The sequence below is a fragment of the Myodes glareolus genome, chromosome X (assembly GCF_982192425.1).
Source record: "Myodes glareolus chromosome X, mMyoGla1.1, whole genome shotgun sequence".
NCBI lineage: Eukaryota > Metazoa > Chordata > Mammalia > Rodentia > Cricetidae > Myodes > Myodes glareolus.
In genome coordinates, this window is record NC_142053.1 from 113,180,366 (window position 1) to 113,205,676 (window position 25,311).

Here is a 25,311-nt window from a genome sequence, read left to right on the forward strand (position 1 = left end):
ACTGGGACTGATGGAGCATGTAATCAAACCGGACTCTCTGAATGTGGCTGTCAATGAGGGCTGACTGAGAAGGCAAGGACAGTGGCACTGGGTTTTGATTCTACTGCATGTACTGGCTTTGTGGGAGCCTAGTTTGGATGCTCACCTTCCTAGACCTGGAGGGAGAGGGGAGGACCTTGGACTTCCCACAGGGCAGGGAACCCTGACTGCTCTTTGGACTGTAGAGGGAGGGGGAGTCGGGGGAGGGGGAGAGAATGGGAGGAGGTGGAAATTTTTAATAAAAAAACATAATAAAATAAGAAAAGTCCACCAAGTTTCTATTAGATAATTCTTAGAATCCCGAGATCATTCAGTTATCTCACTTAATTCTTTGCTTAAATATATGAAGCCACAAGTTAGCATACTCTTTAAAAAAAAACCACACATTTTGCCAGTAGCTAGCCCCATAAACATTGTTTTTCACCTAGGCAGCCTACAGAAAAACAAATATTTTCCTATAGGTGACAATAAATACCTCTCCTCCTATCAGATTACCCTCAAAACAAGCCAAAGGAAAACGTACCATTATCTTCCTGAAAATCGGATGGCAGAAGACCAATGGATTTCAGATGCTCTGGCGTAGCTGCAGAAAGGGACATGATTTCTCCAACAGCTTCATGGAAGCCTTCATTGGCTCCATTTCTCAGCAGGTAAGGCTGTGTGGCATATGCCATGTCGTATTGGATGTGTCCCATCTCGTGGTGGGCTGTCAGGAAGTTGTCCATTGTGACCTTTGTACACATCTTGATTCTGCATAAAAAATGGGCAAGAATCTTACTTAATTTCCCTTAATCGTTCTAGCAGAATTTTGTTGGAGCTGGGCAACATGAAGATTTTCAATGTTGAATTTTTATTATTTTTCTTTTATGAACCTGTTATTCACTATAAAGTGATGGGCAGGTCTAGATTCTATTCTTGTGCTCATACACGAATAGAAAGGGTGATAAGCAGAGCTCTCCCTTACATAATTCTGAGGTGAGTAATGTGTAAGTCATTGATAAAAGTGTCCTAGTGCATAACAATAAGTGAATACAGGCAAAGTGTTCTAGAATCACTATGTATAGCCAGGACAGAAAAGGGGTGAGATATTTAGACTTGGGCATCATTAAAATGTAAATCATGAAGGTAGACATGATGGCCCAAGGAGCAGGAGCAGAGTAGCAAAAAAGACGACCAAAGACAAAGCTGTAGGAGGTCCAAGTACTTAAGATTTTGCAAAGCATACACCCAGGGTGCATAGAAGGCGTGTGAATCTGGAAGACCATCACCACATAGAAGTCAACGAGAAATGATGTTTCAAGATAACAGGTAGATGTTGTCTAACTGTGCTGTGACCCAGTGAGAACAGAACTGCGTTTGGCAAATATGTGGTGGCCCTTCTCCATTTCACATCCTTACGCTCGCTCAGATATGAATGGGTGGTATATTTCAAAAGATTTTCCGATGGATCTTCCCATCATTCCCTTGCGCACTGATAAACATTTTTCAGAAACTCCTCACTATTTAGAATAAGGTCAACCTCCTATATCCACCCCAATACAACCACAACTTGCTTTCCTAACATTTCTCTCTATTCTTTTTTTCTAACAATTATAATAGCTATTATATACTTGCTATCTATATTTATGAATATGTTCTCATTTTTTAGCCTTACTGGAAGATTTTGACTGATCACCAACAGCCCGATGCCTGCTTTTATAAAGCTCAATGGCACACATCCCCACTTGTTTGTTTATGGATTATTTATCACTATTTTCATACTACAGGTGCAGAGTTGTCTAATTGCAAAAGGGGGGTTCTTTTGGGGGTACAGGATCGAGGAAGGATTTCTCTGTGTAAAAGCCCTGGCTGTCCTGGAACTCACTCTGTAGACCAGGCTGGTCTCAAAATACAGAGATCTGCCTGTCTCTGCCTCCCAAATGTTGGGATTAAAGGCTTAAAGGTATGTGCCACCACTGCCCAGTTGCAACAGAGATTTTCAAAGCCCTCACTCCTTACTATCTTTACAGGAAAAGACTACTGACCTCTACTCTAATGAGTGTTTGTAGGACTAGACCCCATTCCCCAAGGAGAGGGTTTCTTTTCTTTTCTTCTCTTTTCTTTTCTTTTCTTCTCTTTTCTTTTCTTTTTTCAAGATAGGGTTTATTTGTGGAATGGTCCTGGCCGTTCTGGAACTCGCTTTGCAGCCCAGGCAGACCTCAAACTCAAAGAGATCTTCCTGCCTCTGCCTCCCAAGTACTGGGGTTAAAGGCATGCACCACCACCCCTGGGCGAGAGGTTTTCTTAATACTTTGAGTTAATCTACAGCCTGTGATTGACTAACACAGGATAGATATAAAGACCAGACCCTTGGCTCAAGGTGTGATGAATTCTGATTGAAATCAGGCTTCAGAGCAGTTCCTGAGGTCAGGCTGGAGTCAAGTCTCCATCACAGACCGCATCCTTACTGGCTTTGCCTAACCTGACCTATTCCCTGACTTGACTTTTCCTGAGAGGTCTCCCCCTATATAAACTGCCAATGCAAGCCAGGGAATGAACCCAAGACACAAACCTGGTCATTAGTGTTCTGCTTTGTAGATAAGGAAACTAAAAGCCGAGATGACTTTGCTCAAGGTTGCCTGATCATTAAGTGACACACCTTGGATTCCAAACCCCAGGCTCATTCTGTCACATCACAGACTCTCAACTAGCCTGAACATATTTTTTGGTTGCTCCAGTCTAAGTTTGCTGACTTCAGCACCAACACCAGGTCCCGCCCTCTGCGCCTAATCCTGTGTTCTTCCCATGTGCTGTCCTCCCAGTGTCTATCCAACCTCTTGCAATCCAAGCTCAATTCCTAAACCACCCATAAAGCCCTTGTCTGACCCTATTTCCTAGTCCAGGAGTGGCTCATTCCCGTATCCCAATTCCTAATAAGGCATTCCCTGCGTCTCTCTTACAGCATGTACCATTTTCTCCCTCTTATTCCAATTTGTTGTCCATTTGTCCTATTTCACAAGAGTGAGGGGCAGAGGGGAAGATCAATGTGTGAGTCATTTCTTCATCTGTAATAGATTCTCGGCACCAAATCTTTCCCAACAGTGGTGCCACCAACCCTGTGATCAAGAGACTGTAATGAACATGCAACTTTTCAAGTAAGGTATGTTCTCTAAAAGTGCCATTTGGGACCTGTGGACCTTCTTTTCCCGAGTGAGACGGATATACTCTTGTGGACGCCCAGCTTTAGTTTGCGAATCCTTAAATCACATGCCCAAAAAAACAGAGGGGATCCTGCCTTCATTGCTTCCCATTTAGTATCTGCACCACAAGCGTCAGCCCAGGTACCTGAAATCATCTTTCCCCAGGTCCCAAGCCGTGGGATGGCAGACCACTTTCCGATCGCCTGGATCAACCAGCATTGAGTTTTCCCAGAATCCTTGAGTCATATGAGGAAGGCCAACAGAAACAAAGAACTTCTCTGCCTCTTTAAATATCCTTTCTGCATCCCAGCCCTGGGGGAGAAAAAGAAAGAATATTTAGTCCCTGGACTATGATAGAAATTCTTCCTGTTGGATGTAGACGTTAGCATAACTTTCCCAGAAGACAGCTGGGCTTTGGAATGTTTACCACCTGCCTCCACGGCTGCCTCCAGGGAATTTACCTAGGAAATAATCAAAACTTGTGTTAAGGAGTTACTTACACTGAGGATGGTTTTATATAAGCAAAGAAGAACCAGTCATCAGAATGAGTAAGGAATGAGACTTTTGTGGGATAGTAACTGTGCAGCCACACAAACTATCTACAAAGAAACCGTATGGACATTATAAAATAGAGTAAAATTGTAAGTGAAAAATTTAAAAGAAACCATTTAGCTGGTATCAATCTTCATTAATAAAAAGATACATGAAAATATTAACAACAAGCTGAACTATATATGGGATGTTTTTTGTTTTCTTTTGTTTTGTCCTTATTTTGGGGTTTTTGGTTTTATGGACTCCCCCACCCTCCAGCGCCGTGAAGCAATCCGGGGCTTCACATATGTTAGACAAACATTCTACCTTCAAGCTAAATCCATGTTCAGTTTTCTCTATATTTCAACACAAACCAAAAAACTAATGATCCATTTGCTGAAGACTATTTAACTAAATGCAGCAGTCATTGAACTCCTTGAGGGGTCAGACATATGTTCGAGTCAGTGAAAGAAATGAACATAGCAGACATGAAGGTCTAGGCCTTTGGAACCAAAAAGCCAGATGTGGCCTAGAAGCCAAAGAGTATTTGACCTTCACTTCAGCATCTGAACTCTCAAAATGTTTTGAAACTATACATAGACTGCCATAGGCATGGACCACCTGGCAAGTTCTTTCATACCAATGTCTCAGGAGACAACCTGCTGAGGCAATGAAACTCACATTGGGCAAACAAAAGTTGAGTATTTAATATTTGGTGCCATGAATTATTTTTAGTAACAAGGTTTATTCTGATCATGAATATCAGTCATGTTTAGTGTATCTATTATGTCAACCCTAGCGATAAGAAACTGAATATGAATGTGTATTGTTATTATTGGCATCATCAGTTATATTATTGACTCCTAAAGGCTTAATGTCAAAAGATTGGTACTAATTAGTATGGCAGTCTTTGAATTTGAATTCATAGTTTGCTGCTACAAACGAATAGAAATGTTTCTGGGGTATAATGTGTGTTTTCGTACACATATATGTTGTCTACTGTTCCAATTAGGATACACCTATCCGTTTTCTCATTTACCATTTATTTATGAAGAAAATATTCGATCTCTTTCTTTGGGCTTATCAAAACTACACAGTATGTCATTATCTATAGTCACTGCACTGTGCAGTAGCACATCTAAATTATTACTGTTAGCTGATGATAGCTTCATCTCCCTCCTTCCTCTCCTTACATGCTTCGGCATCTGGTGACCTCCCTTCTACTCTCAACTTCCATGAGATCAGCTTTAGAACTCCCACATATGAGTGAGATCATGTGTACTTGTCTTTGTATGTCTGGCTTGTTTCACTTAACACAACACCCTCCAGTTCCATCGGAGTGACTGAGAGACATTCATCCCTCATGAATGACAGGAATTCATTCTTTTGTGGCTGCAAAGCATCCCTCCGTGTGCAGGTGTCACATGGCCTTTTTCTATTCATTCCTCTATAGACACTGAATTTATTCTCATTTCGTGAGCATTATGAACAAACAGCATTCTGACAAACATAGGAGTGTTGTTGACACCTCAACATACACATTTCATTTCCTTTGGATAAATACCCAGGAATAAAGTTGCTGGATTATATGGCAGTTGCATTTTTAATGTCCTGGGGAAGTGGCTGGCTGTTTCCTCTAATGGATGTACTAAGTTGCATTTCCAAGTCAGTGTGGAAAGGTTCTCTTTCCTTTACATTGTCACCAGCACTCAGTGGGTTATTTTTGTTTTGTTTTGGTTTTGCTATTGTTGTTCTTTGTTCTTTTTTTCTTTTTTAAATAGCCATTTTTTACTGGAGCGAAGTCATCACACATTTTGGCTGTGAATTGCATTTTCATGATCATTGTTGGCACTGAACATTTTTATAGAACAATTAACTATATGTCTTCTTACAAGAAATACCCACTGAAGAACAATGCTCACGTTTTAGTCAGGTTATATGGAGTTTTGCTCTTGTATTTCTTATACATCTTAGACATTAGCTCTCACTACATGTCCATGTTTTCAATACTTTCTTGAATCATTTCCCCTGCTTCATAGTCTCGGGTCTTACAACTAGATCTTTGGCCCTTTTGATTTGGTTTTTGGAGCTGGTAAGAGACAAAATTCCTGTTTGGCTCTTCTACATGTGGACATCTAATAATTATTGAACAGGATGTCCTTGCTCAAATGTATGTTCTTAGCACCTTTGTTGAAAATTGGTTGGCTATGAATGCATGAGTTTCCTTCTAGGTTTCATGTTCTGTTCTAGTGGTCTGTGTGTCTATTTTTAATGATCCCACTTTGTAGTATGTTTTGAAGTCAGAAACTGTAATGTCTCTTGCTTTGTTCTTTGTGTTCAAGATTCTTAGGGGCGGGAGCTTGCTATGGCATATAAATTTCCAGATTGTTTTTGAATATGAAATTCTGAAGCTGAATGAACAAAACAGCACAGACTGGTAAGCCCAGTCAACATTTCTTGAATAGTAAATGAATAGAAAAACAGAAGTGGATGAGAAGCATTAGAAGTTTTGAATTGAAAAAGGATCTGCCTCTGACTATCTTTGTGCCATGAGGTGAATCGCACCTCTAAGCCTGTTTTGTCTCTTATAACATGGAGCTCTAAGGAAGCTCCTCTGACACTTTTAGAGGTAGCACTGGAAAAGCAGCAACTACATAGTCAGTGTGGAAGGCAGTATATAATACACATGAAGGCCCTTAGGAAAGGAGAAGAATTGATATCACGATGACCATCTGCTATGACTCAATGACAACATGGAGCTAGACCAGCTGCACAGGTTGAGGGCTTGCAGCTTTGGGGTTTTATTCTACCATGAACTTTCCCCAGGCGTCAGCTACATACGTGAACGTCATCATTGCATTGCCCCTTACAGCTGTAAGGGGATTTGCAAGCGAATATTCAGCAAGCATACGTAGTTAATTATTGTGTGACCATCTTGAGACCATTTTAAAGGCAAATAAAAATGGGGGAAGGGAGAGGCAGGGAGGGGAGCAGAGAAAAATGTAGAGTTCATAAAAATCAATAAAAAAGTGATCATTTTTTCTAATCATAAATGTGGAACTTAATTAAATTTTTAAAAACCATGTAAAATCTAATATGATTTCACTGATGAAAGAGAACACAATTGATTTAAAGGATTCTTGTAATATTTCAACAACAATGACTTAATATCCAAAATAAGATGTTCCTGTTCATCACTATTCATAGAGTTTACAGACTGATCGCTTAGCAAAAATTGACTTTGAAATGTGTGATTCCAACCACGTGATTAATCCATATCTTATTGCTTAAAGAAAAAATCAGGTCATCTCAATTTTGATTGTCTCTCAACAATATAAAGCGAGGTCCTGTTATTGAAGGTACTTGAGATTTTTGACATTATAAACTACTTTTCCACGAAAATACATAGGAAATAAATTTAAGTTAACTTAGATCTCTATCAAACATAATTTCACATACAAGATCAGAACAGAAAGATGTATAAATGAAAAATACAATTGAAGCCTCATGTTTTAAGACTTCTTTTTCCTACCTGATTCACCATTGCATCAGTAACATCTATGTTTGGTTTCTGGCCAAAGGGAACTGTCAAAGGGTACAGATTTGTCCAAAATCTCCCCCACATATCACCTATTTACAAAGAGAATACATTAATATTTGACAAATGTAACATGAGAGGGCCTACTTGTTGGGGGTTTTCTGTCCTGTCCGGCCCCCAGCTATTTAGTCCCAGAGAAAAATCACACACAGATCTCTTTAAGTTATAATGCTGATTGACCCGTTAGGTCAGGCTTCTTACTGGCTAACTCTCACATCTTGATTAACCCATTTTTTCTGATCTATGTTAGCCATGTGGCTCAGTACCTTTTTCAGTGGGACAGTTCACATCCTGCTGCTTCGGTAATCTGGGCAGGAGTGAAAGCAATCAACTTCTTCCTCCCCAGAATTCTCCTGCTCTCCCTTCATCATTTCCACTTCCTGTCTGGTTTTCCCACCTACACCTCCTGCCTGGCCAATCAGTGTTTATTTAAAACATGATTGACAGAATATAGACAATTCTCCAGCACCAGACAAAAGCAACAGAAATATAGATCCAATCATCATAGTGCATAAGGTTGCCTGAGCATGGCAGTAACTCAGTATTTCTAAACCATCTAGATTTGCATTCCCTTTTCACTCATCCCATTTCTCCTTTGGGTCCTTTTCTTATAGTAACATTCTTTATCACCTATAAAATACTAAGAGTACAAGAGATTTTGTGGTTAGGCAAAGCTTGTTAGAGAATCTTCACAGATTCTCCTATAATTAATTATTATTGGAAGGCACAATTAAAACTGAACATGGTGGTACATGCCAGAAAGCTCAGGACTTGGGAGGCTAAGAGAACAGGATCTCAAGTTCAGGACCAGCCTGGGTTGCATAGCAAGTTCAAGTCCAGTTAGGACTATATGGTGAGACCCTTTTTCAAAAAACCAGGGCAAAATAAAACATATGGGGCATCATAGCTACTACACATTAGGTTTATTAAAAGCCAGCATGCCCTCAACAAATACTGTTAACTGATACTGATACCTAAGTTTTACTTTTAATACCTTAATATCACACCGAACTAGGCAGCTGAGCAACTTCAACAGTGTGAAGTTGGATTCAGGGCCAGAAATCCTAAAAGGAAAGATGGATTGAGAAAAAAATGCACTGGAATAGCGAGAGACCAAACCCTAGCACTAAAAATATGGGCAACACAATTACATAAAGAGTACTCCAGTGAACTCATTTACCAATAATAATAATAATTGTGTGCATGCGTGCCTGTGTGTGCTATGTGTGAGCACGGCGTGCATGTACCACAGCCCACGTGTGAACAATTATCAGAGGACAATTTCAGTAGCCGATTCTCTCCTTTCACCGTGGACTCCACAGATCAAACTCAGATCACCAGGTTGGCATGGTATGCCTTTTCACCTGCCATGCCATCTTGCCAGCCCTGGTGGATTTATTTTTTTAAAAGATTGGATTTAATAAAGATAAAAGTGAATTGACATACTTAAATCTGTAAGTAATTACCACAAAATGAAGTTCAGTACATAGTAAAAGACCAAAAGTGGCCCAAGAAGCAGAATGATATGACTTCTAAAGCAAGTAAGACCTTCAGTTGCTGAAAAAATGACAGTGTCTGAACCCCTTTGGGGTCCCCTATCTGATATTTACATTATGACTCATACCAATAGCAAAATTACCATAACACATTAAACTTGAAGGAAGAAAAACAAAACATACATGATAATCACTGTAATAGTCACTAATCTATGGTGAAGACAGAATTGTGGCCAGGTGTCTTATATGACAGCTGTTCATATATGTCTAGAAGGTCATCTTGTTGAATAGTGACTGACATATTCCGAGTAATATTATGCATGGAAAAAAGAATACCGAACAGAGGTGCTGGTTTGGGTTCATATAAAACGGAACTTTCATATCATTGGTACCAAGCAACACCTGCCTGGAAAGAAGAATGAACCTACCACGGTAGGAAAAAAGAGCTCACCACACCAGACAGATGTAAGCAGACACAAAATCACTGAATTTCGCCTGCCAGGGACATCATAGAGGAGATTTCTATGTTGTGTTAAAGATTCCCAAAGTTCTTTTGTTCACATCCCTACCGGTAGATTCGAGGTTTCGCTATGGAGAACACTAAGCATGCACAGTGGGAAATTTTCAGGTATTTCTATTTTACTTGGCCTTGGCAGCTGCTGGGGTAGGAGAGGATGGTCATTCTCCTTCATTAATTGCTCCAATGTGATTCCAAACAGAGTATTTCAGCAAGATTTAGTGGCACAGTCTAGCTTGAACTCCCGAAGCTTTCCCTTAGGCAGTGTCTTTATTCTAGAGACATTTCTCTCCTGCCACCTTCTGCCCACTGAACTCTTTCACTCAAGCTTCACCAACCAACTGGAATAAACACATTTTAACCTAGGATTCTTTCCCTGGTCATCTTAAATAGAGAATAAATTTAATTCTATTATTTATTAAATAATAAATAGATATTAAATTATCTAAAAATTTATTATTGTTAATTAATAAATAAATGAATAGAGACTAGATTCATCTTAAATAGAATAAAGAATGGTTTAAAATTGACGTTCCGCTGAAAATGTGTTTGTAAAAAGGTTCCGTAATGATGGTAACGTTATTTACAGACATTCTGAAATGCGTTAGATTGAACAACCCTCCAAAAGACAGCTTTAGTCGTGGGAACAATTAAAAGGAGAAAGAGCGCAAAGAACCCTTGAAGTTCCTTACCTAGCAAATGAGCAGGGAGGCATCCAGTAGGGCTGATGTAGGAGGGGTAGGTATCCTTCAGTTTCGTTCTCACATAAGCATGAAGATGTTCATATAACGGCTTAATCTGAAATGAAATTTTATGACCCCAAATACCCAACTTCAGTTTCCAGTGCTCAACTCTAGAAATAAGAGCTTCTTCATACAGGACAATTTCTTCTCCTCTCAGATATTCTGAGAGTTTGAGAGCATTCCTTCCTAACAACTACTGACTCTGGCTAGCCCCTGCTAAAAAAGGAAGACTAGGCTGACTACAGGAAACTTACGATCAGAAAGGACCAGAAAGACCTTTCCTCTGTCCAGTCTTTCTATTGGTAATTACTAGTCGGTGGGTAAAAGACAGGACAGCAGGGCGGTTCTGGTTGTCCGTAGGAGCTGCTCAGAGTTTTCTCAAAAATATTTTCCAAGGGCCAAGGATGTAGCTCAGTTAGTAGAGTGCTTGCCTAGAATGCACCGAAGTTCTGAGTTCATTCCCCAGCCCTACACAAATGGTGCGTGGTGTTGCACACCAGTCATCCTAACTCAGCAGGTGAAGGCAGAAGAAATCAGGAGTTCAAGGTCATCCTTAGTTTCACTGCAAGTTAGAGGCCAGCCTGTCTCAAAAAAAAACCCCAAATCTTTCCAAACTCTAATATGCTATAATTCTGTGAGAGCGGGGAATGATCAATTTGCATGTTAAAAATAATAGTTCTTGCTGGGCATGGTGGCATACACCTTTGATCTCATCATTTGGGAGGCAGAAGCAGGTGGATCTCTGTGAGTTCAAGGCCATCCTGATCTACACAGTGAACTTCGGGGCAGTCAGGGCTATGTAAAGAGACCCTGATCAAAACAAAAAAATTAACAAAGCAGCAAACCGAACAAAATAATACTAAAAACAATGGCCTTTGGCTAATGGCTGTTGTGGCCTCTTCCTGTTTATTGCCCGGCAGTTCCTCTGTTACCTCTTGGAAGGTTCGCTCCACATCCTCAATCAACTGGTTGCCGTCATAGTTGTAGCCGTCTGCTCCCTCGGCTTCATAATCCCCTCTCCAGTAATCCCCATAGTCTTCATAATCTGAGGTTGTTTTCGAAAAGAGAAAGAAGGGAGCATTAAAAAAAAAATAAAAAGGGGGAAATACAGTCTACATAGATTAGTCTTGACGGGACAGTACAAAAAGATATTAAGGATGATCACATTTTGTTACCCTTCTAAGATGTCAACTCAAAAAACTGCAAAGGAAAGTAAAGACTTGCTAATTCTGTCCCTCAGGAGTTTAAGTAGATTATCTGCTTTAACAAGCACAGAAACCACGTGATATTGTGGCCATTCTAAAGCCCATTGTGCTAATTGACAAGCTGTGCTTTTTAAAATATATTCTATTTTAATTCCTTGAAAATCTCACAAAATGTATTTTGTATTTTGTCATATCCGTCCCCCACTCCTTTCCCTAACTCATCCCAGATCCAAGGCTCAGCAGCCATTTCAGAAGAGCGGGCAGAAATCCGTTTTAAGAGGTCAGGGAGGACTGGAGTGGAGCCATGATTTCTGGACATTTCTGGACACGACAGGATTGTTGCACTCAAATCAAATTTAGTGTGTATTTTTCAGGTCATACAAGATGATGTTGTATTACATATATAGCAAAATTCTTATTATAGGGACACAGATCAACATCTCACATAGTTACTTTTTTTTTTGTCTTGACAAGAGCAATGACAATGTGCTTGGCTAGGAAAAGTCCTGAATACTGTAGGCTGTTTCTCACCGTAGTCCTCATATTGTACATGTCATTTTTAACCTCGTTCATCCTGTTAGGTCTAAAGCTCCCCTCGCGCCCCCCCCCCCATGGCAGTGCTGGTGACATGTCTTAAACAGAAGGACTTTGACCAGGTAAACAGAAGGACTATCACCAAGTAAACAAGCCTAAAAGCAGTTTCTGTTTACCAGAAAATCATATCTCCTAAAGTGGGTTCCTGTTTGCCAGGGACCACCCTTAATCCTGCAGGAGCCCTCTCTAAACTTCCCGCAAATGTCAAGCACTGTAGACAAACGCCCTGGTTCTCAGTCAATCTCTACGGTCTGTACCAACTCAGAGTCTGTCCTGCTGACCATCAGGAAAGATCAGCTTGCCTTCCCACCACCTTGCTCTTCTCTCTGCTCACACCCCTAAAGATGGCCTTGGCAATTTGATCCCCAATGAACCTTCCTTTTTATCCATTGAGTGGTCCTGTTTGGTAGTTTCTCCAAACCTATAGCATCTGCCTATACCATCTGCTACTTCAAATCCTTCGGCCTGCATTTTCCCATTTCCTCCCATCACTCCAGTAATGACAATTTTATTCTTCTTTGTTTCTTTCTTCAAGGCAAGGTTTCTCTCTGTAGCATTGGCTGTCCTGGAACTAGCTCTGTAGACCAGGCTGACCTCTAACTTACAGAGATCCACCTGTCTCTGCCTCCCGGGTGCTAGGATTAAAAAGGCATGCACCACACCCACTGAAGCAGTTTACCTGAGCTAATGGGAGCCCACCAACTCCATCTGGACTGGGAAGGAAGAAGCATAGGACCAAACTAGTTCCTCTGAATGTGGTTGACTGTTGCATGGCTGGGGTAGACTGAGAGGCCACTGGCAGTGGCACCAGGATTTATCCCTACTGCATGTACTGGCTTTTTGGGAACCTGTTCTCTTTGGAGGGATACCTTGCTCAGTCTAGATATAGTAGAGAGGGCCTTGGACTTTCCCCAAAGCAATGTGCCTTACCCTTTCTGAGGAGTGGATGGAGGGGAGTGGGGGGTAGGGGGTAAGTAGAGGGAATGGGAGGAGAGGAGTGAATGGGAGCTTGGATTGGTATGTATAATGAAAGAAAGATAGTTTGTTTTCTTTTAAAAATATAAATAAATAAATATAAAAAAATGTACAAAATGAAAAAAAAGGCATGAGCCACCACAGCCCAGTGACAATTTTATTCTTTTTCTGTATAATTAGTTGACCCTTTTACTTATTGTATATCTTTTATTATATGTATATATACATATTCTATGGTTTCTTTATTCATTTGTCTGATTTGCTTTCCCCATTGGGGCTATTGTTAGTAATATGATAAATGTGTGTATCTGAGTACATGCCCAGAAGGAGGATTACCAGATTATCCGTTCTCTCTGAAATTTCTCTGGGGGCCACCAGATCCTTTTTCCGTAATAGCTGCCCCAATCTACATTCCCACCAATGGCCTGTGCTTAGAGCTGTAAAATCACGTGTCCAAAGTCACACAACCGGCAAGGGGCAGAAGCTTACTCACTTCCAAGCCCTTGGTCCCTACTCATTTCGTCTTTAAAACGTGCAATTGATCCCTAAATTTTTAATCCTGCTTTTGTTGAGGGTCTTATATTTTCAGATGCCTCCCACTTCATCTCAGACGCTATAACAGTGGTCATGTATTTGCAAATTATTTGTACACATAGCACCCTGAGGGCTATAGACACACAAATGAACTCTGAGACTGAATTGTGACCAAATGAGGATTTTGGTAAGTGGATATTGTCTTGTCTCTCATCCTATCTGAATAATAGGATCTCCACTCAGTGGCAGCATTCAGTAGATACTCACTGGGGTCTTAGGCCTCCATAAATAACTAATAATCCATAGATAATTCATTTGAGATCCCATAGTTGAATCTCACCCATGAGCTCTTTGAACCATCCACTTAGAGTGCCACTTTTTTAATGTCCCACTGGCTCCCTGAGACAGGTAACCTGAACGATTGCTAATTTAGGGGCATCCAAATATTACAGGGCAAGCTCGGAGACAAAATGATGAAATAGTTCTGTAACACCCTCCCTGTGGAAAGCAGAAAGACTTAGACAAAGCAGCGAACTTACTGTTTGCTCTCGCCATCTCATTCTTTAGGACCACATACTCTTCATACAATGGCCTCATCTGCTTGCCCACCTCAGCCCGCCAGCCTTCCCAAGCCCAGAGCCTCTCGTTGTAGTCTGTGCTTGTTGCCATTATATCATCCAAACCTGTTGTCCCAAAGGAAAAGAAGCACACAGGTGAAGTATTTGTATTTATCATACAAATAATTTGCATCTACATATATAGAGGCTTAAAAGAATTTAAAGACTGGCAGACATCCAGGTCACTAAGCAAAATGCCGTGGGTAGTCTCTCTGTACTTATTATTAGATCCAAATGCATCTGCAAAGGAGTAAAAAAAAAAATCACTGAAGTAATTTAATTACTGACTTAATTAAATTACTGGAATGTAATAAAATTTACAATGCGGTTTTCTTAAGTTAAAAGAATCTCCATGAAGGGCTGTAAATACAGCTCAGGGGACAAAAGTGTTTGCTCACAAACATGAGAACCTGAGTCTAAATCCCCAGGAGCCATGGGAAAAAAAAGCTGCGAGTTGAAGGAGAATGGGGAGGGCACACGGAAGGGTTTAAAGGGAAGAGAGAGAACGAAAAAATGGTGTGATTGTATTAGAATCTCAAAAACAAACACACACACAGCTAGGCATGGCCGGGCATGCTGCTGCAAACCCAGTGCTGGGAGGGACAGAGACAGAAGGATCTCTGGGACTTGCTGGCAGCCAGTTTGGCCCCAGGCTCAGTGAGAGCACTTGTCTCATGGGAATAAGGCAGAGAGTAAGAGAGCAGGACACTCTGACCTCAGAAAGTAATGGGCGTCCACATCTGTACACATATGTGCACATGTAACATGCATACACACAATGAAAATAAGTACAAATTTTTCTGTGAACGGAAACACCTTGGGATGGCATCATCTTTACATGATCCATCTGCAAAGCATTGTGCTATTGTTCAAGGTCTATTTCAGGCTGGGAAAATGACTCAATCAGAAAGTGCTTGTCACACAAGGAGGAGGGCCTGAGTTCAATTTCCAGAACTCACATTAAAAGTCAGGTACGGTGGTATGCACATGTAATTCCAGCCCTGAGGAATCAGAGACCTGAAAAACCTTTGGACTGGCTGACAAACCATAATATCCACTTGGTGCATGCCCATCCAGTGAGAGACCCTGTCTCAAAGAGAACTGCTAATGGTCCCTGAGGGATGGCAATTGAGGTTGTCCTCTGACCTCTGCCGACCCAAGGGCACGCGCATAGATGTGTATACTGCACGTCCATGAACATCCATCACATATTTAAAAACTCTACCTCACTTTTAAAATGTAGAAGAAAATACAAATTTTATAACTACTACTAAAAGCAGGTAACCTACCTGGTTCAAGTAAAAGGCATTCCTGTGGATTCTTGGGGTTGCAAACTTTTCCGGTGCTGTAAATGGTGCTCATAGTGTTCAGAATGGTGTTCAACTGCAAATTAAACGTAATGAGTAGTAGCAGGCATGGAAAATGTACTATGATGGTGGCAGCATAAAGGTATCCTTTTGGTCATGAGTATTTTTTCTTTTCTCCCTTTTATTTATGATCGATTGGTTTTTCATACAATGTATTCTGATTAGGGTTTCCCCTCCTCCTGCTCCTCCCAGTTCCTCCCCACCACTCCTTCCCTCTGGATCCGCCACCTTTCTGGCTCTCCTTAGAAAAGAACAGGCGTCTAAGAGATAATAAGCAAACACGACAAAATAAAATACAACACGACGAAGCAGACACTACTACATCAAAGCTGGGCACAGCAACCCAACAAGAGGAAAAGAGACCCAGGAGCAGGCCAGAGAATCAGAGACCCAGTCGTTCTCACAGTCAGAAGTCCCATAAAAACACTAAGCTAATAGCTGTGATATACACACAGAGGACCTGGTGCAGACCCATGTTGGCCCTGGGCTTGCTGCTTCAGTCTCTGTGAGCTCATGAGCTCACATGCTTATGGGATTTTGAAATGCCTCAAAGTATAGATATTCATATCTTCTTTACCAAGTATGGTCCTATGTATAGAGAAGAAATAGCTTATGCCATTGTCTGTGCTATCGACTAACACAGAATCTTGAGTACTTGTGATAATACATATGGATGAACTAGAATAAACATGTCTTCCAAAACTCCCAGGTGCATTTTTCACATACACCCAGAGATTGTGTTTCTGTTTCTTTTAGCATCGACTAAGACTCCACTATGCTCTACATTCTGATAATTCTGAACTAAACAAGTCTCTGAACTTCAAAGTCCCCCAAGTCATGGAATAAGATGGCCATGCAGTGGATCACAGTATAAGGAGCAGGTACTGTAACTGTCACCAAAAAGTGATGTGGCAATATTAGCTATGGAGTGGTGGGGAGGGTAGAACAGGCTTTCTAGAGGAGGGCTAGTAACCTGGGGGTTTAGAAGCAGCTTCCTAGAGGAAGGGCCCTTAGAGGTGCATGATCCAGAAGCAGAGACTGGTCAGGTAAAGGAAAGGAGAAGGTAGACCCTGAGGTGGGAAAGGCGAGCTGTTTTTAGCAAGTGGTGAGATGGCTAGGACTCCAGTCACGGTGCTCACTGAAGGGAGTGGAGGCCAAGAGAACGGAGAGATAAATGGGGTCCAGATCGCAAGGAGCAATCTATGCCACAATAAAGAGTTCCAACTTTACCCTGCAGGTACAGGGGAGTGGAGATATTGGGCAAAGCCAAGCTGCTCAAGGGCATCAGTAGGGGCAGGTCAGCAAAAGGTTTATTTCCACACCAAGATAAATACAGGAATGGAGAGAATGAATGTCTGTAAGGCGTTTTGTAAAAATCAATAGAGCCGTCATATCTAAGCATGAGACCAATTGAACTTATGCACATGGTGATCCATGGGGAGTTGGGAACACAGGAAGAAAGGAGACAGAAATGAAAGAGAAGGAAGGAAGCAAGGAGAGAGAAAAGAACAGAGGACTGAATTCTTCACACAAATCATTAAAATGCTGGATTTCTCCTAACGCCCTCATGCATTTATTATTTTACTCTGCTACGGACTCACTGTCCGGAGAACATGAGATAAATCCCATGCTCTAAATCTCCACAAGATCCCATAAATCTAAGGCAATGCATCTACCTTAGCACAAAACCACTGTGGTCTCTTTCTCTGCTTGCTGTTTCAGTCTCCCCTCCTGCCTCTCCATGCATCCTGAACTCGCCTCTGTTCTCAATCCTGGCTTTTTGTAATTATTTGTAATTACACTGTAATTATTTGGGGCTTTTAAAAAACACAAATGTCTAGGAGCCACATAGACTGCAGTAGGCTGTCTACATGCAAATGGGCAAGATTTCACATGGAGTTCTTGTTTTTAAAAAAAATAGATGGAGGAACAAGAGCAAGACAAGATAAGGTAGATTAATAACTTAGTGGGATAGTTAAAACCAAGGAATGCAGAATAATAAATATCAACTTGTAGAAACAAATACCATATGGCTTTATCTCTGTTCTTATCATGCACTTTTATTTTTATAAATGCAGATGAAGACATACATAGTTTCAGAGAACAAGCCACTGAGAGAGGGAACTTTGATGTGAAAGAGCTGAATGTTTTAGATAAAAATATTTCAATAGGCTATATCAGGGGTCTGCTGTGTGTTTTCATAAAGCCTCGTTGGAAGACAGCCAAATCCATTCATCTATGTATTATCTATGGCTGACTTCCTGCCCTGGTGGCAGAGCTGACTTGTTGTGACATAGAAAATATGGCCTGCAAAACCCAAGATATTTATTTTGTGTCTCTTTACAGCTTGCTTTCAAGTTTGCTGGCCCCTGACTGGGGCATGGGATGAGAGATGGTATTTTAACAGGGTAAACACAGGAATTTTTGAAATCATCTCAGCATAGGATGGTATTTAATGTACCATTTTACTGCTCTTTTAACAAAAAGCATTTGGGTGATTTATCAAGAATGAGGTTGATATGAACCAAGCAAGGCATTTAGCAATAAGAACAAACAAGAACAAAAAAGGAAAGTTGCTCTGGTAGACTCATAGACGGCCTCAGTCAAGGCAGACCACAGTGTGCAAAATGTCATCTTCCTGTTCGCCTCTGTGCAGATCAGAGCCCAAGTGTCTTCTTTCACCCTCAAAAAGATTTGAATTTGGATCAGAAATGTTATAGTCACCCTACCTAGGCACAGAGCTGCCGTTACAGTCTTTGCAGACAAAGAACTCCTGCATGTGGGCTGGGGATGTATGCTACTGCACGCCCGTTTCAACTCTTGAGCCCAGGACTAAACTGCCCACAGACACACCTGTTTGTTCTTGTCTGCGGAGAGCGCCGACGACCCGCTCTGCTGAAGCACCTGCAGTTGACGCTTGACGATGAGATCCTGAATTTCTTGTAGTGAGTAACTTTTGGCAATTTTAGACTGTTCTTCATAAAAGGCAGACCATTTGGCAGCAGCCTCGTTCTGAAAAATAAATAAAATAAAGTTGGACCGAAGATACAGTCCAAAGAACATCTGGTGGAATGGCCACTACTTCCTGCATGGCTTAGTCCGTTACTTTGCTGGGGGTCAAGGTTTAGGTTAAAAGTAATCAGGCCCCTCTTGGGCCACGTTCTTTCTGGCCCAGTGCCTAGTTTTCCCAAGGGTCCTGTCCTAAGGACTGGAAGTAAATTCTCACAGATAATTCACACTGTGAGGCCCTGGAACTTATGGCCTTGGTGCTGTGACGTGGGTGAGTTGGCTAAAGATTCAGGGATGAATGGTCTAAAAGGGGAACCTTGCAGATCTCAAAGTAGACAGACACAATGGGAATACAGTCCCTTGTGACCACCGGAGCCATGAGAAATGAGAACCAGATCAAAGAGAGCTCCTGGGTGCCATGGTTTCGTGCAGGAATTTGGGCCTTATAGTGTGATCTCAAAGGAAGGCTTCCCGGAGCAGGGCCGTTTGGTAGGGTGGCGACTTCCCAACAGACAGCCACAGAAGTCACCAAGCTGGTAGTGATTCTGGGATCCACCTGCCTCCCCGCAGCCCCATCTTGACAATAGGCAGAATGGACTTCTCCCGACTTCTCTAGCACAGTCTTCTCTCCATGCACACCTTCACTTCCATTTGGCAAAGGATAAACGGAACAACTGCTTTCTACACGGTGTTGCTTGGGGCCACACAAAAGAGGTGGCATGTGGGCCACCTGGAGCCAGACGCTTCTGGCTAGCTGTGTAAATTTGGACAAATAAGTTCTCTCACGTGATCAAACATTTCTGGAAGGGTGACTGTGACTTAGGCTTCTTGTAAGTATTATAGCAATTAACACACGGTGAAGTGCTCGCCACAGTGCCTGACGCATCTGAAGCCTTTAATAAATGCTATTTTACTGTATATAGAGGGAAAATCCCTGTTCCTAAGTTGCTTAAAATTGTATCAGATGAGTGAGATATGCATTAAGAATGCCTTCTCAATGAAACACAAGTATGTAAATACCATATGACCCGCAAATGAATCCATTGGTTTCTGTAATGAGAAGGTAAAAATCATAACAGGAATCCAATTTTTTTCAAGTGTTCATAGAGGAGAGGAGACTTAAGTAACCGTGAAGTAGGTAGGAGTCGGGTGGCTGTAGGGTGTTTTGAAAAACAATTTGCTTCCTTTTGCGCTTTAAAAAACAAAACCATGTGATGGAAAATCATTGTGTCGCTGTTTTTATCGATTAGCCAAGGGACTAAGCAAGGTGGTGGAGCTGACAGTCAACCCAGCATTCTGACCTAGAATCTACGGCAGACAGACTCTGTGACGGCTTCCAGGATGGGTCACACCACTGTGTGATATCCTCTTCAATGAGAGCAGACTTATAAACCATCACATGGAGCAAAAGTAGTAAGATGTGCGTATTTACATTATGTAAGATTATCATTTTTATCTTATTAGCAGACCCTTTGCCTTGTGGACTATAATTGCAGCAAGATACCATGTTATGAACTGTTCCATGAAAAGGGCTTCATGGCAAGAAACCGAGGCTGACCACTGTCTGACATCCTGTAATAAACCAAGAGCCTCAGTTCAGCAGCATGCAAAGATCTCAACGTTAACCCTAGCCGCACTTAGCTTGGCAGTGAGATTGGATCCACACCGCCCTAGATAGTACCTTTAATGCATGCTGATGAGACCTAGAAATCGAAGAAGCCTGCTTGGACTCCTGGCATACAAAACCTGTAGAACAAATGTATGTAGACCATGTGTGTGTGTGTGTGTGTGTGTGTGTGTGTGTGTGTGTGTCATACATTATGAAAATTAAAAGTTACTTTATCTTGACTTGCATTTTCAAGTTAATTCATATTTGCATAATTTAAATTAATAATAATGCTCCTGAATAATGCTCTTTCCCAAGCTACCCTTTTACATTTTATTTGGCTGTTTATTCCATAGCCTCCTCTAAGGCTCCTGAGCCTAAGGAAAATAGACAGCCTAGTTGTTATGCAGAGACACAAACCCAGTTCATATACACCTATTCAACTGCTTAAACAGTGGCTGCTGGCTGCATATAAATTATAGACCTGACTTGCATATGAAGCAAAGCTTAGACAACTTATATAGCTCCTCATCTTCAAGGAGCAAGCCAGGATGAAACAAACAGCCTTCCACACTCCCTCTGTGCAAAAGCAGACAAAAAACAAGTAAAGCAGCCAAGTTTTCTACAGACACCCATAGGGGCTTCGGGAACAAAGCACACGTGTTTGGAACAACCAGGGGACTTTCACTCTTGACTTCCATCTAGAACTGTAGTGAGGTAGGGAGTGCGTATTGCTAGCCCGAGAAACTCCCTCACAATTCCAAGGGCTGCAAGTATAAACTACTAAATTCTACTTTTAAATGTTTAACAACGTATTTGAACCATCTGCATAAATTAAATCGGATACTTTCATTACGGTTTTAAATGTCTGCGTGTGAGCTTTTGTCTTAGGACATAGATCTAGTGGCCCTACCCAAATTGTGTCACTTTTATTCAAGCAATAATTTTGTCATATAACATATTTTCTTTTCTGTGAACCTAGATCTCGATCTCTCTCTCTCTCTCTCTCTCTCTCTCTCTCTCTCTCTCTCTGTGTGTGTGTGTGTGTGTGTGTGTGTGAAAACTAAAATGAGACCATGGTGGGGGTGGGGAAATCTTTGTTAAGGGAGATAGGAAGGAAAGAGGAAAGAAAAAGAGGAAGGCCCTCTGCGGGGAAGACGGAGAGGAGCAGGAGGATAGGAGACTGGAGACCAAACATGACCACAGTGTGCCTGAAAATGCTACACTCAATCCCCTTACTTCATATGTTACCATTTAAAAAATTAACTTAAAAGATAGAAAATTTTAAAAAACCCACAATACTCTGGAATGAAGAAAAAATCTAGCTATCCGTGTTATTAATATAATTATATAGAATTAGTACTATATAAACTTCTTATTTCCTAGGCAAGTCTTTATGACCTATATTTATTTATTTTCAAAATAATAAATCATGGCTTCATCCTTTAATCAAGGCTGATAAATTATAGCCCTTGGGCCAAGCTCAGATATCCCCTGTTTTTCTTCAATAAACTTTTATTGGTAAGTCACACATATCAACCACGGTTCCCCCTCCCTCTCCTCCTCCCGCTCCCTATCCACGCCTCAGAAGGGGTAAGGCCTGCCATGGAGAGTCAACAAAGGCTGACACATCAAGCTGAGGCAGGACCAAACCCCTTCTCCCTGCATCAAGGCTGAACAAGGCCTCCCACCATAGGGAATGGGTTCCAAAAAAAAATCCAGTTCATGTTCCATTTCTCTATCACAATTATAAAAGTACCTTCTATCTCATCTAAGGATTCTGATAAACACAGTTGCGAGAAAATAAGTGCCTGTTTACGTCTACAGATGAGACAGTACTAAATAAGAATGAACAACCCACTGTGGGGCTGTGTGCCTCTGAAGAGACGGTAAGAAGGTATACCGCTCAAATCTTCCCTAAATCTATGGTTGATCCCTGCTTTCAGTGAAGAACTAGAGTAACTTTTAAGGCCTGTGAAATATTTATATGCTCAAATAGGCAGTTATCTCACTGAGAAACCGTGATGCACAGATGAGAGCAGTTTCTTCTCCTGAGAAATTGCTTGAGATATAAAGTATTCTGTCTCATTTTCCCTTTCTCTGCAGCGCAACAATGAAGCTAGACCATCAGCCATCTCCCAGTCCCAGACTTATGGAGGCTTTCTGAAGACAAAAAAATTAAAAGTTGGAGAGAACCTTAGCCATCTGGGGCCTTACAGTCCAACACACCTCCAAGGAAATGGTCTCTCCTAAAGCCCTCCCTATATGCTGGTCTGGTTTCCAGATATGGCCCTCAAAGTCACACCAAGCTCAGAGAACAAAACTGCCTTGATCAATTTTTAAACATACCCAGAGACTTGCAAAATGGAAAAAAAATGCATCCTATTCAATGGAGTAGACAACACAAGCTATATAAATCCTGTCACTGCATTCTGGAACTCCAAAGCCTTTCTATATTTTGTATGAGACGGTTGACATTTTAAGTTTTCAAACATTTGGAAACTATTTTTTTTTACTTTTTGTTTATTTTTGGTTATTTTGTTGTTGTTTTGCTTCGTTTTGTGTTTTGAGACAACGATTCTCTGTGTAACAACCCTAACAGTTCTGGAACTTGTTTTGTAGGCCAGGCTAGCTGGAACTCAGAGATCCACCTGCCTCTGCCTCCCAAGTGCTGGGATTAAAGGTATGCGCTACCACCACCACCTGGCTTAGTTTTTTGACTTTTCTCTTCTGGGGAAAACAGACTCGGTCCTGAACTCCAGCTTGCTTGTCTCACGGTGATGCCCCCCACTCTTGTCCTCATATGGGGGTATAGTATGCTTCATGAAGCGTGGCGTGGAGCCATTAGAGACAGGGATTAAGCTAAATTAACATTCTTTCCTTGGCTAAAGGCTACCAGTTAATTTAGCACTATCAGGCTGAGTATCCCTGAAGGCAAGAACAGGAAAGAGAAATGGGTATGCCCAGAGACTCTATAAGACCCAGCAGGAAAGCAGTGGCCTTCCACTCTCTAAGCAACTTCTGAATAAACAGCAACATTAGGGGAAAAAAAGAAACAGTTGCCAGGCAATCTTCAAAGCTCTTTTCAGGGCTGTGGATCGGAGTAAGTGGGCACTTGCTGCAGTTACTGCGACATGCTGGAATCCTCTTGCTCTCTCTAGGATTAAAATGACCCAGAGACATTCTATGCTGCTTTGGAGATACTGGCCTTGTTATTAAAAACCAAGTATGCTTGTTTTAAAATTATTGTTAAGAGGCCCCAATTTCTCCCTAAAATATGATGTCTTTGTGTGTAGGAAGGTCGGGATTGAGTTGAATTAACTAATAAAGAGGAATTTGAGGAGCTGAGGAGATGACTGAGAAATCAAAGTGCCTGCCATGTGAACAGCAGGCCCTGATTTAATCTCCAGAACCCACGTAAAATGGTGGCACTCCCCTGTAATTGCAGCACAGGGGAGACAGAACCAGGAAGACCCTGGGGCTGTCTAATCGAATGTCTAATCGAATGGTGCACTCAGGAGGCAGAGGCAGGCATAGCTCTGTGAGTTCGAAGTTAGCCTGATATATAGAGTGGGTTCTGGAACAGCCAGCGCTACACAGAGAAACCCTGTCTCAAACAAACAAACAAATACATCAACAAAAAGACCCTGTCTCAAAAATAAGGTGGGTAGACCCTGGGGAACAACACCTGTGGCTAACCTCTGGCAACACACATACACATGCACACACACACACACACACACACACACACACACACACTCATACTCACTCCTGTGCCCTAGAGGAAGATTTACAAAGAATCTTATTTCAAAAATCAAACCATGGGGCTGGAAACCACCTGCAAACCTCTTTTGATTTCCAAACAAAAGCTTTTTTCTCTTAACTTCTGACCTATTAGTGCAGAGGCACGGATGCAAACAGACATCAATCATCTTTCCTGGGAAGCATTTCCAGTTGTCCAGTGATGGAATTTTCAGCTAGATATGTTGAGTGATAGTGACCTGAATATATCTAAAATATGTGTGTCATGCTATGGCAATTAATTATCATCCTGGGTAGGTTTTTTATTATTATTATTAACTTGATAGATGCTAGGGTCGTTTAGGAAGAAGGAACCTCAACTGAGTAAATGCCTCCATTAGACTGGCCTATAGGCAAGTCTGTGGAACATTTTCTGGATTAATGATTGATGTAGAAGGGCCCAGTTCAATGTGGGTGGTGCCTTCCCATCCCTGGGTAGGTGGTCCTGGGGTATCTAAGAGACAAACTTAACAAGTCACCAGGAGCAAGTCAGTAAGCAGAATTCTTCCATGGCTTCTGTTTCGGGTTCTTGCCTCCGGGTTCCTACCCTGAGTTCCTCTGCCCTGATTTTTCTCGGTGATGGACTGGTCTCTGGACAAGTATGACGAATTAAATCCTTTTGCTTCCCAAATTGCTTTTGGTCAGTGTTTTATCACAGCAAGAGAGACCCTAACTAAGATACTTACAGACCCGGATTGGTTATTCACCCATGACTTCTGCTAGAATAATATATGATTTCCTTACCCGTTTTTATCCAAGTGCTTTTATTTCTTGGCCAGAAATGACATAATCTTAAAAATTCCATAAAAAGACCAGGTTACTGATGGAGTTAGTCACATGCACCACAGTGGCAGTGAAAAGTAGGAAGTCTGCGTTGAGCAAAGTTTATTTCTTATCCCTGCTTTCTGATTCCTACCTCACTCCATGTAGGCATCATTGAGGGCATCATATGGATAAAGTTTACACCTTCTTTTATTCCAGGCATCTCTCGCAGCATTATCTAAGTAACACCATACTGTGCCAGATCTGTAGACCGGCAACCCCAAAATCCTGACTCCTGAAAGTCACCTCAGGAGACAATAGGAAAATCAGGCAAGTGGTCCTCAGTAATGTCACCATGATAGGACGTGAACACACAAATGTCACACAGTCTACTTTCCTGTTCTGTATCAATTACTTGTCGCAATAATAATTCTATCTAAGAAACAACCAAAAAGCCTCAATAGCGTAAGTGTTTATAGTTTATATGCCTAAAATAACTCAGAGTTGGCAGACACCTCTGCTGATCTTGGCTGAATTTGCATGCAACTCTGGAAGTTGGCTTCTGCTTGGGCAACTACTTAATAGTTGGCCAGCCTAAACAGGTTCTCTTGGCAAAGCCAAAGGTGTGAAGGACAAGCCCCAATTGTTCAAGTCCATCAAGTCACTGCTGTCGTCAGCCCTGCTTAACACAAGCAAATGATGGACACACTCACAGAGCCTGCAGTGGATGGCACTACA

General features: G+C 41.5%; 1 protein-coding gene across 2 annotated transcripts in view; it reads right to left on the minus strand.

Annotated features, from left to right (window-relative positions):
• Window positions 1-25,311, minus strand: part of Ace2 (angiotensin converting enzyme 2) — a 57,864-nt gene that overhangs the window by 26,326 nt on the left and 6,227 nt on the right. For both annotated transcript variants that reach the window (XM_087903164.1, XM_087903165.1), the window contains 8 exons: window positions 18,249-18,407; window positions 15,318-15,411; window positions 13,951-14,094; window positions 11,036-11,148; window positions 10,053-10,158; window positions 7,282-7,379; window positions 3,364-3,530; window positions 563-789 (listed from right to left, as the gene is read on the minus strand). In XM_087903164.1, coding sequence (XP_087759290.1) covers window positions 563-789; window positions 3,364-3,530; window positions 7,282-7,379; window positions 10,053-10,158; window positions 11,036-11,148; window positions 13,951-14,094; window positions 15,318-15,411; window positions 18,249-18,407 — 1,108 coding nt within the window. The remainder of the gene's footprint in view (window positions 1-562; window positions 790-3,363; window positions 3,531-7,281; window positions 7,380-10,052; window positions 10,159-11,035; window positions 11,149-13,950; window positions 14,095-15,317; window positions 15,412-18,248; window positions 18,408-25,311) is intronic.